Source organism: Choloepus didactylus, chromosome 10, assembly GCF_015220235.1.
Source record: "Choloepus didactylus isolate mChoDid1 chromosome 10, mChoDid1.pri, whole genome shotgun sequence".
In the NCBI taxonomy this organism is placed as follows: Eukaryota; Metazoa; Chordata; class Mammalia; order Pilosa; family Megalonychidae; genus Choloepus; species Choloepus didactylus.
The window spans coordinates 52191177-52210245 of record NC_051316.1 but is presented as its reverse complement, the minus strand read 5'-3'; the positions used below and the strand labels follow the sequence as shown (position 1 = coordinate 52210245).

General features: G+C 39.0%; 1 protein-coding gene across 13 annotated transcripts in view; it reads left to right on the top strand.

Annotated features, from left to right (window-relative positions):
• Positions 1-19069, top strand: part of GLIS3 (GLIS family zinc finger 3) — a 465077-nt gene that overhangs the window by 134825 nt on the left and 311183 nt on the right. For 10 of the 13 annotated variants that reach the window (XM_037798109.1, XM_037798114.1, XM_037798117.1 and 7 more), the window contains 2 exons: positions 5621-5828; positions 12702-13821. In XM_037798109.1, the coding sequence (XP_037654037.1) occupies positions 5621-5828; positions 12702-13821 (1328 nt within the window). Of the gene's footprint in view, positions 1-1091; positions 1149-2689; positions 2711-5620; positions 5829-12701; positions 13822-19069 lie in introns of those variants that run through there. The other 3 variants (XM_037798116.1, XM_037798119.1, XM_037798121.1) reach the window with 3 other exon arrangements.

The following is a 19069-nucleotide window of genomic DNA, read 5'->3' as shown; positions in this document are numbered from 1 at the left end:
GTTTACAAAATACTCCGTCCTGTCTTTCTTATGAAGACTTGAAATTCTGTATTTTTTCCTACTATACTATTGTTTCATAGCAACATGTTCCTCAGGTATTTGGTTAGTCATTGACACCTTAGTCTGAAATAACAATAAGATTCTTTTCCAAAACAGTCTGCTGAGAGTGAGATTTGATTGTGGTGAGGAAAGAGAGAGCCCATCCAGAGAAAGCCACACTTAGCATTTTGTGTGTATATGGGGGGAGGTCTTGGGCCGGGGAGGTATCAGCACGTGGGCCCTCGTCACTCAGAAGAAAAGAGGCTCTAGAAACAATAAAAATATATCTAACACATATAATGTACTTATTAAATGCTAGGATCTAAATACATTACATATATTAGATCTTTTAATCCTCAAAACAAATCTTTGAGGTAAGTACTAGCATTAGCCCCATTTTAGAGATCAGGACACAAGAGAGTTTAACTCTTCCAAGGTCACACAGTGGTAAGTGGTGGAGCTAGGGTTCAGTCCCACACTCTTAATGTCTGTGCTGTGCTCTGTTAACTCTCACTTTTATTCCTCTTGCTTTTCACTTTTCCATCTGCCTGCAGTGTCTAGCGATGTAGTAACCTATTCTCGGAGACCCACCTCCACACGAGTCTCAAAACCTTTTCTTGCAATCCATAAGCCTGGATTGGAAAACAGTTGTTCTAAAAGGCATTATTGGGATAATTGGTAAAATCTAAAGAAAGACAGTATATTACAGACTACTGTGTCACTGTTAAATGTTCTGAATTTGATTATTGTGTTATGGTTGTATCTGCGGGTAAAGGGCATGAAATCTGCAGCTTACTCTTAAATGTTTCAACAAATTAACGATAATACAAATAATAACAATAATAAGCTTATGTATAGAGAGATGGATGGATAGATAAAGCTGGAGTTCATTATATTATTCTTGTCACTTCTCTGTAGGTTTAGAATTTAAAAGAAAAAGGCTGGGTAAAAAACCCCAATCTTTAGAGATGGTTAGGCATATGCTAATATAAAGTAACTTTTAATCTTCAAAACAACCCTGTGACTAGATACTATTATTGTCCCCATTTTAGGGAACAGGACACTGAGGCTCAGAGACCTTGAGGACCTTGTCCAATGTCACAAAGCCAGTAAGTGGTAGAGGCTAGATTCAAACCCTCATATGTATTACTTCTGGTTCCATAATGCCTGCATGTGTAAGTTGAACCATATAGAAATTGTTCTTATTCACCCATTTTTGACCTATAAAAAGCTATGGCATATGCTCTGTGTTCATCTTTCTCACTGCTGTCTCCACAGAGTGCCTGACTCATGGTTTTTTTTTTTTTTACTTTTAGTTTTTTATTATTTTTTATTAAAGAAGCTGTGGGTTTACAGAAAAATCATGCATCAAATCCAGGGTTCCCATATACCACCCTATTATTAACACATTGCATTGGTGTGGTAATTTGGTACAATGGATGAAAGCACTTTTCAAAAGATAAATCTTTTTTTTAATTAGAGAAATCATAGGTTTACAGAAAAATCATGCATAAAATAGAGAGTTCCCATATACCACACTATTATTAACACCTTGCATTAGTGTGGTACATTTGTTATCATTCATATAAGAACATTTTTTAATAATTGCACTATTAACTATTGTCTATGTTTTAACTGAGGGTTCACTGTTTGTGTCATGCAGTTCCATGGCTTTTTTTTTTTTTTTTTAAATTTGTTCCGGTAACATGTGTGGCTCATAGTTTGATAAATGTTGGTTGAGTGAACAAGAATAACAAAAACCACTATGGTTACTTTCTTGCCCCCCCATCCTCATAGGCATCCCCCCACCCCAACCCCCTGGATCTAGTCATTTCTAGAGGAACCAGTGGATAAACATAAATATTTCTGAAGGATGCAGCCTGAGTAGGGATGATTGTGACACAATCAACTGTTTGAGTTTAAGACAACCCTTTTAACTAATGAAGACATTAATTAAAAACATGGCCCTACTAAAAATGGTCTCTCAGTTCAGAAACTTGAAAATGCAGAACGTTTGCTTTCCCCATCAGCATGCAGTGATTTTGGCTGGAACGCATGTGGTACTCAGAATGCCATCCACTCGAATCCTTATTTGAGGAGTAAACACATTTTGAAAAAACATTGTGCAGTCTCTAAAAATAAGCGGTATTTCAAAACGAAAACCAGTGCACAAGGAGTTGGCACATCTGGTAGTTAGAGAAGTCGTACGGTTTGTTTTCAGGGAATGACAAGCCAAGGAACATTCAGACTTGGCCAATTGAAAACTTTTTCTTCTATCCTTGATGACACCTGGTTTTAGAAGAATTGGCGTTGGATTTAAAGCACAAAGAACTTAGGAAATGGGTAGAGAATTAAATAGTATCATTTACAATTTTGTTTTGTGTAAGGAATTATAAAGAACTGTTTCCTTTCTTCCTTTAGGAAAGGGAATAGTGCAGAAAAAGCAATGTCAGGCATGTAATATTAATAACAACAATAATAGCACCCAACATTCATTGAGTACCTGCTTTGTGTGAGGCAGTGTGCTGGGACCCTTATGTATGCTGTTATATGCACAGCAGCCTTATGAGGTGGTGCTATTTTTATTTCTATTTTACAGAGAGAAGACATAGACATAAAGATGAGGCACAAAGAAGTTAAGTAATTTGTGCTAGTCATACACCTAGCAGAGGTGGGTCATAGCCAGAGCCCACACCCCAGAGCACCGCACAATTCTGAGCAGTCTGGAGGTGTTCATTATACCTGGCATTTTGAAGAAATTAAAGGGTTAGGTGGTTGCATTGAGCACAGTGCCTTCTGGTCAAACCATTATTTGCCTCCACTTGTGAAAATGACGATACCATTTTCCAGTGTCCTCTCCAGTGCCACAAACATTACATGTTCCCAAGAAATTTACCGTTCATCCTCAAGAATGCCATATGTGATAACCTGTCAGAAGCTGCCACTCCTCTGTGGGTAGATGAGGTCAGAGCTGGCCAGTGAATTTGCAAGTAGGGGATGGGGGTGACACAGTAAAAAGTGATAGATACACCAAGGAGGGAAGAATTAGTGTTTGTTTATTATATATTAAAAATAACGTGAATGTACAAATCCAGGCTAGAGGATTTAGAGGCAGCCTTGCCCAGTGTAAAATTCTGGCCCAGGAAGATGGATTTATAATTACTACTATCTAGCTTCATCTTCCATTCAGACTAGTTAGGACAAGGATTTTATCTTCAAAAAGTTTTAAGTATAAAAGGGGAGAGGGTGACAGGCACGTGAATAGTTTGGTTCCTGGAAGCCTTATACGTGCAGTGGCAGATGTGCCATGGGGAAAAGGGAGGAGCAAAGGGGGAGTTGGTCAGACAAGCAGGCAGTGGTATGGTGGTTATAGAGGAGGTGACTTCTGAATTGAGCCCCGAAAGATGTGCTCTTGCTAGGTAAACAAGTTAGGGTAAGGGCATTCCAGGCAGGGAGAAGAGCGTGAACAAGATAAGAATTGAAAGAACTTTTTCTGAGCTATCTTACTGGTATTTCTTTGATTCTAAGGGGCACATATTTTCACATCTCAGCATCTCTGAGACCTGGATGCCATGCACTAGTTTAATTGGCAGTGCCTGTTCTTACTGGTACATAAAATTAATGGCACGTCTTAAAATTGATGGCATCTTAGATTTGATAAAATAAGGTATATAATATGCTTTGCCATCAAGTAGTGTTTCTTGGGTGTGCTTGCTGTTTCAGTTGCTAATATGTCTTTGTTTTGGAGGTAGATATTTTTATTGCCATAGAGACAGGCATGAAATGACTGAGTTCCTTAGATGAATGTATGTCATTGAATACTTGAGACCTGATGCTGAGTTTGACAGCAGGGCTGGTAGCCATGGAACCTGGGGAGAACATTTGGGTGTCTTAAATACTGAGCCATCACATTGCCTTTTTCCAAGGTAAAAAGGGGATGTCAAAAGCAAATGGCATGTAGCTTACTGGGATTTGTAAAGATACTGAATCTGTGATGCAGTACCTAAAAATACACCTACCACGCTTGGTGTCAAGGTGAAGCCTTGATGGTACAACACTTCATGAGTTACGAAAACAGAAAGAACATCCATAACTGATCTATCAAGCAGACATGAGCTGCGGTGGGAGGGGTAGAAGAAAGGTTCTTGTTTGTATATCCGGAAAAAAAATTCAGAGCTAATAATCATGAAAATTATGCAAGGAAGAAACCAAACATCCCAGTGCCTAACCTTAAGCACCCAGTTGCCATGAAAACACACCCTGGTAGAATCAGTTTCTGTCATTAAATCTCTGCGTGACCTTGGACAAATCAATTACCACTTGGGTTTTAGTTTCCCAGAGGGCTGGGCTAGAGCAAGGTTCCTGCCAGCTAAAGCAGTGACTCTACAAGCGTTTTTGATATGTGGTTTCATTGATGTGAGCATGGAGATTGCTCTGAGGTCTTGTTTGTCTCTCAGTTCTGTGGGTTCTTGGAAGACAGGGCTACAAAAGATGTCAAGTAAAGGTACTTTATGGCTATTTATTTAATTTTTGGAAAAGCACAATAGGAAATTATGCCCCTTGGGGCTAATGAAAGTTACACTGACACTTTTCCACCTACTTTGATCCCAAAAATATCAATGTAAAGGATAGGGAGTTTAGTGAGAAAATTTTAGAGCCTAATTTGTTAAAAACTGAGATCATAGGTATTTTCATTTATTAGACAATGGAACAGTGTACAATCACTGCGACTTGCCAGGTAATTTACCAAAAATGTTTGAAAAAGTACATCCATGTAAAAAGAATGTCTAGAATGATTCGACTATTATTATTTTTTTTTAAATAAATGAGTCATGGCAGTGTTTGCCTTTCTCCTCTTTGTTTTTCACTTTCCTTAACATTGCAGATTCTTGTGGGCTTCTTTTTTTTTTCTTCTTCCTTTGGGTATGTCCCAAATTTCACTACATTGAAAGACTGTTACTAATGAAAATGAAAAGCCTATGTCAGATTTGGTTCCATGCTGCTTTAAGAATGAGTGTTTTGTTTCGGGCAGTCTCATCCTGATTTTTCGTTATTGGGTATATGTCCAATGACAATGTTTGGGGATGAAGAGGTGAAATCAAGATTGGAGAGATACAGCCAAACGATATCTTTTTAAAGAGGCTTTTCAGAAGGCTAGATTTGGAATGAAGTAAACCAGTTGAACAGGTTTTTTCAGCAGGATGATTACTTGATGACTCAAGATAGCTATTCTAGGAAAAACTTGGTTTGATATAGGTAATCCCATCACTTTACCAGCTTAACCCTTTAGATAAGGAGATTATAAAATCTGATTCTTAATATAACTGGACACATAATAGAAGAAGCAAAATATGAGCATATTTTATATGAGTGGTGATCATGGAAGAGGTTTTATGGTAGCCTTACAGCTTTTCCCTTGGAGTTAGAGGAAGCTTTTTGGTGTCACTAATAGTGGAAAAAAGAAAAAGGTGATCCAAGGACTGTCTCTAATGATGGGTCCCAAAATAAGTGTGCACATATGTGTATTTACTGATTTCTGATGTAAGGGACATGAAAGCTAACCTGATTCATTTGTTTTTAGGGGCTCTTGGCTTTGGGCCTCAGTGCAAGTCCATTGGAAAAGGCAGCTGCAACAATCTAGTGGTCACCAGCAGTCCCATGATGGTTCAGCGACTGGGACCCATTTCACCTCCAGCAAGCCAGGTCTCTACAGCATGCAACCAGATCAGTCCTAGCTTACAGAGGGCAATGAATGCAGCCAACCTGAATATACCTCCTTCAGATACCAGGTCTCGAGTTACTTTTTTTTTTCCCTTTCTTTATGGTATAATCACAACCCTCAAGTGTTTTCCTTCTCTTCCTGAACACACACACACACACACACACACACACACACACACACACATACACACACACACGTATACACCCAAGCAACTCTTTTAATTTGAGCTTTGTAGGGGATTGTATATGAAAACTGAGTATGTGCTCTAATATCTTAATTGGGAGGAATGATTTCATAACTGCTGTCTTGCGGTTTGAGTGAAATGTATGCCCAATTTGAGGATTTGGGGCCTCAGTGACAAGCCCACTGTGTAAATTTGTCAGTTCCTGGTGAAGCAAGTCACATCTTGATCTAGAAAATTTGGATGCTCCATATGCCTATCTTATCTGCTATGTTTTCAGTGTGTATGTTGCAGAATCCTTAGATTGCTTTACAATCTGTTCTGTCCATCCACTCATCCACCCATACAAGTATTTATTAAATACTGTTGCCTGCATAATAGAATAGTTGAAGTTTAAGGAAATAGTAAAGAAAATCAAGCTAAAAATCATGAATTTCAAAGATTTGTGATGTGTCTGTCTGGGAAGACATACTTTCATGTATGAGTTATATAACAATTCAAGAGAATGTATGATTAGGTGCCGGAATAAGTAGGTACAATAAATGTCATGTGCATACCTTTATGGAAGAGAATTGAATAGGAAAGTGAAATCACCCCTAGACAATTTTTTTTTTGTATTTCTTAGAGGTTGATATTAGAGGAGGCATGAAACCAAAATAATGTGCGATATATAATGTCTATTTCTATGTTTGAAATGAATTATTTCATTTTCCAGAATTTGTCTTCGTGGAGAAACGCAATCCAAAGTTTTTGCCTTTTAGTTCTGGTTCTGCTGTAATTGTGGTCTTGCAAAGGAATTTCACCTCTCTGCTTCCTCTTTTTGGGGAGTTGGAATTCACTGAGATGCCTTGCAATTCTGGGATTGTGTCTTCTTCCTCTCCTTCCCCCAAGTTTTCCTTCTGCTCCGCTTTTCTGCCCGTGTGTCTCTGCACTGTCCTCCTGGCCGCCATTTGAGACTCAGAAATCATAGTTCCTGGATCATTTTTTAATGCAATTTTTTGTATAAGGTGGAAACTCATTTTTTACTTGAGACTTTTTGTGATGGGAAGCTGTTGTCATTTTCCCATTGATGATTTTGCCTTGAGGGACTGCTCAGACTTGCTGAGCGTTGCATGTAAAATTAACTGTGCTCAGGGGGCAGGTGTCATTGGAAAGCCTTCAGCTTCCTATCTGTGGCAAGTCTGGCCCATGCCTTGAAGGCAGAGAGTCATAATTAATGGGGAAACCAACTACAGGCATGGCACAGACTGTTCCAGCCGCGGACCTTACACAGTCCCTTTCGTGGGGTTGGCCAGTGGAGGGTCATTAGCTCAGTGTTTTCTGGAATATTTGATTCCTTAGCATTATTTTATTTCCTTAAAAGACAACACCTTAAAGATGCACTGATAAGTGTTTTTGACTGTGTGTTCTGTGAGTCTTTCTATGGAAATAATTTTTTGCAGGATGAGCAAAGAATCAGGAATTGGAAAGTGGCTTGGTGAAGTATGGAACTAACTTTCAGCAATTTGGAAAGTTTGCATTTATTTGTCATCCTTAAATTGGTTTGTGTTCCATTGGAGGAGAGGTAGGATAGGATGCAGCAGTTCAATGTGAAAGCATTTTATTGCCCAGAGATAAAAAGAGAAGATAGAATAGGGAAGCAACTTTGTGTTTTACCCACTGAGGGCATACCAGTGATGGGGCTGGTAGGGAGAGCGGGCATGACCCGCTTGGTCTGAGAGATGACCACCCCATGGAAAGCCTTACTCTGCAGGCTGGAGGTAAAATAATTTTTTTAAATGTAAATCATATAATTTATTGTTTTTTCCTGATTGTAATTCTTATTCATTGTAGAAAATGTAGAGAATGTGGAAAAACAAAAGGTGGTAAATGAAAGTCATCCTGAATCCTGTCACCCAGAGACAATCATGGGTGTAATTTTGATATACATCCTTCTAATTATATCCATACACATACATCATAAGAATAAATTTTCCTTTCCACTACACTGATCTAATAAAGTACATAGTTTTATAATATATTTCTTTTCCATTTTAATACATTGTAAACACTTTCTCTTGTATTAAAAGTTGTTTTCATCACCAAATACTGGCTTTTTCCTGCCCAACATTCCATTTTATAAGTAAAAATATATAAATAACACCATAATTTTTATCAGTCTTTTATTACTGGACACTTGTCTCCATTTATTTCGAAATTATAATAATGTTTTGTTGCATCAACCCTGTAAATCTTTTTTTGAACATTTCTGTTTATTAGAATAAATTCTAAGAAGTAAAATTTGCTGGGTCAAAATATATGTACAACTTTGAGGCTTTTGATATGAATTCCCAAATTACACTGTATGAACCCATTTATAAACTCACCAATGGTCTAAGAGAGTTCCTATTTTCTGGTGGCTTCTCAAAGACTGAGTATTCTTATTTTTATAACTTTTGCCAATTTTGTGTAAAGTGTTACTTTTTTTCATTTAAAAATTGATAATATTGAATACTTTTTATGTATTTATTTGCTGTTTTAGATTTTTTTTTGATCATTATTGGTATTTTTCTTCTGGTTTATTCATCTTGGAAAAACACTTCTTCCTTAGCTTTGTTGGGTTCTGTTTAATCCAATGATGAGAATTATGCCCTAATACTGTGTATTTGCGTTTATTAGTTCCTACTCATTTCTGACTTGCCTCATTCATAAATGCAAACTATACCTTCCATCTTAAATATCCCAGGAACAATTCTTGACTGAGGCATTGGCAAAACTATGCAACACAGAGCCATTGCATGTATCTCCCCCAAAATGAGAAGACTGCGGTGCTGCTATGATAACCTCATACAGTGGCTTCACATGCCAGCCCAGAAGGTGGGCGCTAGAAGAGACTAGACACTACTTGCATGAATTTTATATAAGTTTAGCTTTTCTAGTGCTTTCATACACATTGTGATTCTACATTTGGTGGTTGAATATCTGTCAACCACCTCCAAGTTTTATCCCTGTTTTACAGGTGGTGGAGCCAGGACACAGAAAGTCTTACATGTTTACATGTCATTTAGCTTGTCAGACACAAAGTTCAGACATAAGTCTACTATTGCCATTCCTGGTCCAAAAAGACAAAGCACATTTATCTTTTTGTCTCTTAAACCAGAAATTCTTAGAGGTGATTTCTGGAGATGGAATTTCCTAGGTTTCCTTTTGGGGTGAAATATGTCCACACAGCTCAGAGAAGGCCATGGAGGCTGAGGATGGCTCTCTGTAAATCCTAACATTTTGCAAAGCCATCCTGTCTTCAGATGCAGTGCTATTTGTTTTGGGTGATTTCCCCAGGCACAAAGACAAGAATGTCCAGATATTCTAGGACTGGTTTTCTTTGTCATTTTAAATACCTGTGTATGTGTCTGTATACACAGATGTATATATACACACACATATATACAAATATATATACATATATACGCACATACACACACTTCTCTTGCACATCTGTTTGGGGAATTCCATGTGCTTATACGTCAGTCCTTCTTTACAGCTTGGCATTCAACCAAGTAATTCAGCTTGGTCTTCATGCCTTTTATGGCCCAAAGGCAGTTACTAAGTTCTTGCTTCACCAGCCACCCTAACCTTTTGCCCAGTGTTTCTGAGTTTTTCATATTGGTTTTATTTTGTTTGAACTGTATCTCCTTTCCTTTTACACATACTCCCAAATCAAGCAGTCACCTGAAATAACACATTTGGAATCAGGTGAATGTATGGAAATGGAGATTGCTCTCAATATGCTGATAGAACCAAAACTCTTTGCCACTTTTTTTTCCCATAGACCTGTGTGTCTAGCAGCAGGGGTTATAGACGAGAATCCTTTGGAACCCTTCATAGTCATTCAATATAATGTTTTGAAATGAGAACAGAAAATTTGGATTCCATTTGTAGCTTGTGTGACTTTACACTTGTTACACCAGGTCTCTTAACCAAGCTGAGCATTTTGTGGGGTGAGGGGAAAATAACAGAGAATGTATGTGACCCAACTAGGTAACTACTTAACAAAGCTGCTTCATTTGTACTTCTCTGAGGACTGTGGTCTTTTTTTTTTTTTTTTTTAATCTCTGGGAGAAATTTCACAGACCCTCAGTTTTATTCTTTGTATAATGGAGATAGTAAAAAAATCTATTTTACTTACTTCACAGGCTTTATCAAGTGAAATAAGGTGTAGAGAAAGTGCTTTGTAAGTTGTAAGGACAGTTAAAATTTTATATTGTTTGGTTATTTACTTTCTTAACCAACTATTTTGTGTTATTTGTTATGTAGTTCACACTGCTGGGGGAGATAAAAATGATGCCTTCTTTTGAAGGGCTTTGAATTTTATTGAGGAAGGTAATACATATAGATGCCTGAAATTAGCTACATTTACTGTCATAGTGTACATGGCATGTAACTTTTCTGGAAAGAGGATTCTTACCGAGAGCTAGTGTATTGCAGGGAGGCTTCATGGATTAAAACTTTGAAAGATAAAAGATCTGTGTGATTACACAGTAGGCTTCTAGGTAAAGGCTATTTGTTAGCAGTTTTTTTCTTATTAGATATCAGAGATAGAAGAGAAAGCATTCTCTGTTAATATTGTTCAAATGAATAGAATATAGAATTTGCTTTCTGAAAAATATATGGTAATTGTCTTAGAAAACCGAGATGTCCAAGGGGTCAAGGAACCTGCCTGCACAGGGTTATGCTCATATTTAAATTGAGCCAAAGTTAGGTGTAATCTGAGAAAAATGAGAAACATCTCTCAACAATGGAACAAATATGCATGTCTCACTATAGGCTGCTCTTAAAGCAAAAAAATATAATTTTAATAAGCAATGTATATAAAGGTATAAACATAAAATACTTTCTGCCTATTTTTTACTGCTTTAAAGTTTGAAATGCTCCAGCATGAGAGTCACTAGGCAAATGCTCCATCTGAGAATAGGCATCTACTCAGCCATCCAGTTCTGGTAAAGTTCTGGTTTTTTATGTTCTAAAAACCTTCTCAGCCTCAGGGTGGAAAGCAAAGTCAGTTGTCCCTGCCTTGTATATGACATGATACTGATTTAGCTTGGATCAGAAAGCAATTCCTGAATCTGACTGGGGAACCTTAAGCTGAACTCAGTAGGGAGAGCCACATGCTGCAGGTATGGTGGGGAAATAATTGAAAGTGTCCATGGAGAATTTAAAAACAGACAGTTCAGAAACCACTATGGGGCTTGCAGAAGGCCTGCAGCTCGAATATGAGGATGTGCATCAAGAAAAAATCTTGTGTCAAGGACAACGGGATGTAAATTCCTGCCGTGTTTGTCACTGGTAAACATTACTACACTCGATGGAAACATCACGTCAGTCATGATGTTATCATTTTATATTGTGCAATTTGGAGCGGAGATGCTTTCTTACTAATATCTTACACTTGTAGGAAGTGGTGTTCCTTGGTTCCATTTGTGCAAAGGAATATGAAGAGCAAATGGGATGAGGATGTTTCCCTCTTCCCTCAGTTCCTTTGCCACAGACTGCTGTTAAACAGCTGGAACTGGTAACAGTGTTCATTTTGGGAAGACACACATTTTATGTAACATTTTGTTTTGATTAATTTTTTTGTTAGTAAAAGGGTCTCTGTAGAAAGCCAAGGCAGGGACCTACAAGTAAACCAGACTTTCCTGATACATACCATGTCTGAATCAGGAAATACAGTGAGTTATGTCTAGCCTCTTTGTGACAAATTTCCCATTCAAGAGATGTAGCTTTTCTCTTTGATTATTTATAGTAGAGCAAAATGAGTTTTAAAGTGGCCAGAGTGACATTTGAACTATTCTGATATGTAGATAATATACTGTGATATGTAAGGCATGTTTTTTTAACGGATGTGAAGTAAAGGAGAGAAACTGTTGCAAAAGTGAACTACTTGAAACAATCTCCTGGCCCAAAGCTGCTCCAATTTAAGGAAGAGAGCACATCCAAATCCCAAGACTAGCGAGCCTCATTAAACCCTGCAAAGCTCAAATGCATAATTCCAAATAGGACTTGATTTCTGTTTGTTATTTTGTTATATATTAGAGCTGTATTTTTTTTTTTTTTCATTTCCTGAGACAATCTGATGTTGTGACTGACTGTTGAGAGTGTGGATTGCTATGTATATATTAAATCTTAATAATTCCTTAATAGCAGTGAAACTAAGTTGTGAAATTATTATTAGGATCCCTAGATTACCCTTTGACTGTGAGGACTTTTTTTTTTTTTAATCAAGCATGAGGTTTTTGTTTGACCTCACCAAATAGATTTTACTTGAAAGCTAAACTTTGTTTGGACTTGTATTCCCTGCAGAGCCAATCATGGCATGCTGCACACAGTAAGTGCTTAATAAATGCTTGCTTATTTGGTTTGCTGTGACAGATATCAGTAATAATTCCCAGATGTCTAATATTTCTCGACATTAAAAAAGATATTTAAAAATAAAGCAAGGACTCTTTATTGTCATTAACGTATTAAGATTATTTATAACAGTAGGTCTTTTGTTTTACTATTCCAGTGAGCATTAGCCTTATTCTTCTTCTTGGTAAAATGTTATTTACCTGGAACGAAAAACCTTGGGTTTTATCTCAGCCCAAGAATGTGTGTTTAGTGGAGGATGTAATTAGGGGAAATACTTAAGGGATTGTCAATGCAATGTTCTTTTAGCTCTTAAATAATCTATATCCTGCTAAAATGTTTGTCTTTTTTTTTTTTTCCTTCTGGCTGCTGTTCCAGGTCCCTCATTTCTCGTGAGTCTTTGGCGTCCACCACTTTGAGTCTGACAGACAGTCAGTCAACCTTGAGCGTGAAACAAGAGTGGTCTCAAGGCTACAGGACCCTCCCTTCGCTTTCTTCCAACCACAGCTCTCAAAATGGCAGTGATGTAGGGGAGCTCCTTAGCTTTCCTCCCGGAACATCCATGTCCAGCAACAGCGTCTCCAACTCGTTGCCGTCCTACCTTTTCGGCATGGAAAACAGCCACTCGCCTTACCCTAGTCCTCGGCACTCTTCCACCAGGTCGCACTCAGCTCGCTCCAAGAAGAGAGCTCTGTCCTTGTCCCCGCTGTCCGATGGCATTGGAATAGACTTCAACACCATTATCCGCACCTCGCCCACGTCCTTGGTCGCCTACATCAACGGTTCCAGGGCTTCACCCGCCAACATGTCCCCGCAGCCAGAGGTCTATGGCCATTTTCTGGGGGTGCGCGGCAGCTGCATTCCCCAGCCGTGCTCCATTCCAAGCAGCCAGAAAGGTCTGCTGGTGGCCAGTGGCGGCCTGGCCCTCCCCGCGTACAGCGAGGACGGCGTGGCCGAGTACGAGCGCATGCAGCAGCTGGAGCATGGCGGCCTCCAGCCCGGCCTGGTCAACAGCATGGTGGTGCAGCACGGCCTGCCCGGCCCCGACGGCCAGCCGCCCGGCATGCTGAAGACCGAGCGCCTGGATGATTTCCCGAGGAGCACCATGGACCTGCCCCCCGCTCCTGCTCTCCCTCCGTTGCCACCAGCTCCCCAAGGTCCCCCACCCCCCTACCATGCCCACCCACACCTTCAGCACCAGGAGCTCGTCCCCCATCCCCAGTCGCTGCCTCTAACCCAGGCCGCCCTGGAGGAGGACGGGGAGATGGACGACTTCGGGGGGAAGCACTGCTGTCGGTGGATAGATTGCAGTGCCTTATATGACCAGCAGGAGGAACTCGTGCGGCACATCGAGAAGGTTCACATAGACCAGCGGAAAGGAGAAGACTTCACTTGCTTCTGGGCGGGTTGTCCTCGAAGGTACAAGCCATTCAACGCCCGCTATAAACTGCTGATCCACATGAGAGTCCACTCTGGGGAGAAGCCCAACAAGTGTACGGTGAGTTTCTGAAGCCCACGTGGCCACGCTTATTGAGGGTCCTGCTTGCTTTTCATGCATGCATTTTTCCCCAGCTCAGCCCTAGGCTCTGGGGACATTTTCTTCCCAGTGGAATTTGGATGCCTGGTGGTCTAGATATCCATGAGATTTTACTCTTCTTCAGCCTGCGGAAGGGGAAGGTTTCTTTAATTATTAGAGGCTACCATATCTCTCCAGTTCTAGATTATATTCTGCAAAGCTACCTGATCCATCACAGCAGGGGAGATTGATCTGCCAGACTGTCCCCAAATGTTGGAAACTAGGTGCCACCCAGGCACAAACTTGGAATTTCTGAAATATGCAGTGATGTGCAAGAGCATAGAAACACACACTCAACACCAGTGAGTTTCAACCCTTTTCCAAAGTAATTATTCCGTGATTTTCCCTTCCCTCCAACGATGGGATGAGTCCTGGCACTGAGGGAGGGAGTAGTTCTGATATTTGGAAAGGAACTCACTACTTAACAGCTTGGCTAGCGAAAACATTGTTGTTTATGTATCCGCAGGCACATTTCAGTTTGAGAAGCCAGTTAATGGTTTTATAGCCAGTGTAAAAACACCCAGGGGATGCCACAGGAACAGAGTCTCACGGAATCTCATGGTATCTCACGGTATCTCACCTAATTTCAAGGAGAGGGAATTTTTTGGAAAGGTAGAAGGCAATGTGCCTTTGGTGTTGAAGGAAATGGATATGGTGTCTCCTTCTCCTCACCTTCCCCTTTCACAGCATTGCTCCTGGAAATATCTGTTTCTTGGCAAAATTTACTATTTTTGAAAAATGTGACACTTAAATGGTTTTCCATTAATTTCACACCTTACAAGAAACCCTCAGGGTTTACCAAGCAGGCCTTCTCTCCTGGGATCCCAGGAAGGCTTTGCACAATTTCAGACAGTTCACTTAACTCTTGGAAAAAGAAGAGCATGTGTTTATATTAATTTAGATGGCCAAAAAAACTTCTTTCAGAGTTAAAACATGAGAATTCCAGGTATTCCATGTCTATTGAATATGCTATAGGTCACTACAAGTGTGCAGTATATAAATATATCCTTTTGAAAAGGTGGGACTGTGGTCCCCCAGCCGGAGTTCCTTCTTTCTATAGGGTATCTTGATGATAAAGAATTTGGACCATGTTTATGCTTGATTGTAGATTGGCCAAGTTGTTGGATTCGTGTAAAAGGAAACCAAACAGGTGATAGCTATAATGCAGGTATTAGAAGCACTTTTTCACCATCCAGTGGGTATTTTTGAGAGAGTTTTAAGAATTTCTGGCAGAATGAATTTGTACTTCTTGTTGTTATATTATGCCCCACGTTGTGATTTTTCTTAAGGAAAACCTGATACATTGTGAGAATGCCAGGTTATATGAGTGAAAAGAATAATTACATTCCAGGCAGCAAAAGTCCTACTCTGTCAGTAGGGTTCTGCATTAAAAATGCCAGAAAGAGACTAGCAATTGAAGGCAATTCCATTTGCTCTGTTTGGAACACACTGGCCTGTTGCAGGCAGGAAAGACGTTCAATCTCTGAAGGGAAACAGTTCAACCTTTTAGTTCTGACTAATCCTAGCTGAAAATAGTTTACTGGATTTGGCTCTACTGAAATAAACATAAAGGCTTGAATTATCCAGAAAAAAAATTTTTTTTGCATTGCAAAATTAATTTTTGTGCAATAGGATTTCCCTATTTCCCCACTGTTTCCAGACTTTGCAAAGGCATGTAACTTTATAAAGTTGACTTTTGCTCAAGTGCGTGATGACTCTTAAAGATACAAATATTTCAGTGAAAGGGTAAGCTGAGAGGGGAATGTTTGCAGGCCTGTGCATAACTTTTTGTTGTCTCAGGATGGGTATTGGAGATAATTTCTATCTTTCTTAGTCTGCCTACTCCCAGCTTCTAGATCGAATATTTGTAAAATCCGGATTGCTAGACTTAATAACATATCAAATCTAGAACCACAGAACATTGTCTTACAAATATTATAGTGCAAATATATTTATACAAAATAGGGTTTCTTGGGAGCTGACTAATGCTGCAGTTCTGATTTTGGGACTATATTGTTTTAAAAGGAAGAAATCCATTTTCATGATAAAACATACATTTCATGGGCATTACGTCTTCTGAAAACTGTTATGCTGCTACATGCCATCTGCTTGATTTGTAGGGCTATAGCCAACAAACAGCAAGTAATTTTGCTGTCAAAGTATAGCAGTCCTCTCAAGTATAGTCCATGGATAGAATGTATTGTGCCTAATATGGATTCACAGCAGAAAAAATGTATTTTTCTGCCTCTTACAAAAACCAGTTTTTTCACTCTTGGAATCTAGATGCAACTGTTACAAAACATTTTTCATCTCCTACTGCTTTAAAATCTGAAGATATTTGATTCAAAGCTTAAGATCCTTGCCAAGTAAAATGACCACATTCTTCTTTTGGAGATGTGAAGTGATCTTTTGGTTTCTGTGGCTATGTCACATGCTATAAAGGCTGGGAGCAGTTTAAATTCTAAGACCTAGTCCATTTTTATTTTACGTATGTTTAACTGTTATTAATTTACTGTGTATGGTTTTTAGAATTAGTCATCATTCTCATTTACTTAGCTTATTGACCCAGGAAAGATATGATGACCCAATTGTGTTTGGTGACCATGACCACAGAGAGCACAATGAGCTTCTGAAAGTCCTGGTATTAGAAGGGTGTGTGAAAGGGCTACTTGGTGACAGCCTGCTTACACTAAGAGGCTACTCCTGGTGTTCTTTCTCAACTCCAAATTCCCTTTCATGCATGAGAGAACACAGTTTCTGAAACTTGGACTGTAGATCTGCAGCCTTACCCAGAACTCTGGAAGCATTTGGGTGAGGTCTCTTAATTTCTTATTGGTTTTCTTAGTGGAAAAAGAGAATGGTTTCTTTTCTCTTTCCCACCCAAGTGACTCCACCCTTCTCTGGATCTCATTCTTGTTGGTTCTGTGGAAAGACAACCGGCTGCTGTCTTTCTAGGCCTGGTCCCCATTGCTGAGCTATATTTCTAGCCAGTGGTGAAGGCTTTGTGTAGTAATGGCCCCAACAAGCAGACAAGCAAGCCTCAGTTACATCAGAGACTGGGAAATGCTAATATTATGCTAAAAATACCTGAGTTCATTCACTGCTATCTATTAACCATAACAGTTTCCAGATGCTGAATCATTCCACTGATACTTTCCTTAGCTTAGACCAGACTCAATATTGATAAATCTTGGTATTACCAAAACTTTTGAGCATTCCTGAGTATATTATGTTTTCCTGAGGTGATAAGGGCTCACATTCTCAAGTCAGAATGAGTCATGGAATCTGTAAATGTGTCTCTTTGCTGAACTCCCATTTCATGTTCCTAAAAGGACAACATAAAAGGTAACCCCAAGTGTAAATGCACACTAAGCATCCCTAACAGTATCCATACTATGTGTTCTAAAAGAATGCAGGCAGGCTGAGAATGTTTCCACTGTAGGTCTTTTTGCTACTAAGTTGAAGATTGTGCAATGTCTGGGTAGTGTTCCCAGTAAGGTGCAGGCGGAATGGGCTCAGGTATGCTCTGTCTTTAGTGCCTCTCGTGATTGGGGCAGAGCAAGCAGGGGAGGGTTTTGCTGCCAGGATCAGAAACGTGGATGGCTCGCCTTTGTGCACAATGGAAAGCAGTTGTGCTGGGAGGTTAGGGAGTGTTAATAAGGGAATTAGGGGCAATGTGGGTTGCCACTTAAACTTCACTTGTTTTTCCTGGATTAATTTTATCCAATAGCAAAAAGGAATTTTGCAAAACTTTTACCCGCCCACAGATTTTCATGAAAATGTCACTGACCAAAGACAGCTTTGAATTTTGTATGAATTGACTCATTTCTCTACAGGCATTTTGCCTGGCAAAATCCATCATATTTGCTTTGGCTTGAATATTGGGCAGTTTGCTTTTTAATAACATTGGATTATGAATACAAGAAACTAAATACAGAGCTGGGGCTCTGTCCCCATTTCTCCTTTATGGCCTTCTTTATGGGTTCATGGGCCAGCTTTAGCCATGTAAGTTCATTGAGCTGTGGAAGAGATTTTTTTCCATATCCTTTATTTTGTTATTTTGATAAGAGTTGGTATTGATGTGGTAACCACAATTATAAGACCAGAAAGAAAATACCATCTAAGCATGGCTGTTAGTTACCGTCTCACCACTTTCCTATTGGCAAAAATTAGTACATTGTCATAATACCAGTATTGAGGGGGGTATAGAGAATGGGGAATGCCTTCACATTTCTAGTGAGAAGCATAGATACTGGATTTGAATGGGGAGAATGACTAATCCTTTAGAAGGAGATTTTTGAAGAATTAAAAAAAAAATGTTTAATTTGAAAAATTTTTGAGGTATTGGAAAATGAGATGACCTGGCAGGCAGGGGTAATATGTATAAATAATTATAGTGTGCTTCAAACTCAGGGTGACCATATAACCATTTTGGAGAACAATTTGGCATTACTTAGTAAAGTTGGAGATGATCATATCTAATGAAACCATGTCTAGGTATCTGCCCTAGAGAAACTCTTACATATCGTGGCGGGGAGACACGCAAAAAGGTATTTATTGCATCTCCATTAAAAAAAGAAGTCTAAATAACCTAATGTCCATAATAAGGGAAATCAATAAACTGGTTTATGCCTAGTGAAATAATATAAAGGTGTTTAATGATGTAGATATGTGTATATCAACATGGATAAACCTCAAAAAATGTTGAATGAAAAAATGAGCTGCAAAAGGATATATATGGTATAATACAATTTATGTACGTTTAAAAGTTCTGTAAGCAATATTATATCTTTGTTGTAGACATGTAATTAATTGATTAACCAATACAATCATGTGGGAAAGGTAATCAGTAACCTTAAGAAAGTAGACACTTCTAGAAAGGAAGAGGAAGAAATGTGGGGATTTTGCTTTTATGTTTTTTTCCAAAGAGAGAGAGAGAGAGACAGACAATTGAAACAAATATGGCAAAATATTAACTTCTTTTTAACTTGGTGATGGGAATACAAGTGTCATAAATGTCCATTATGATATTTTCTATACTTTGCTGCCTGTTTGAAATATTTCGTACTTATAAGTAAATTTTTAATTGAAACTTAAAAGGAATCAGCTAGTATACCACTTGCACTCTCCTCTATACACATACCTTGTTTCAGATGAGGAGAGCAAGGCC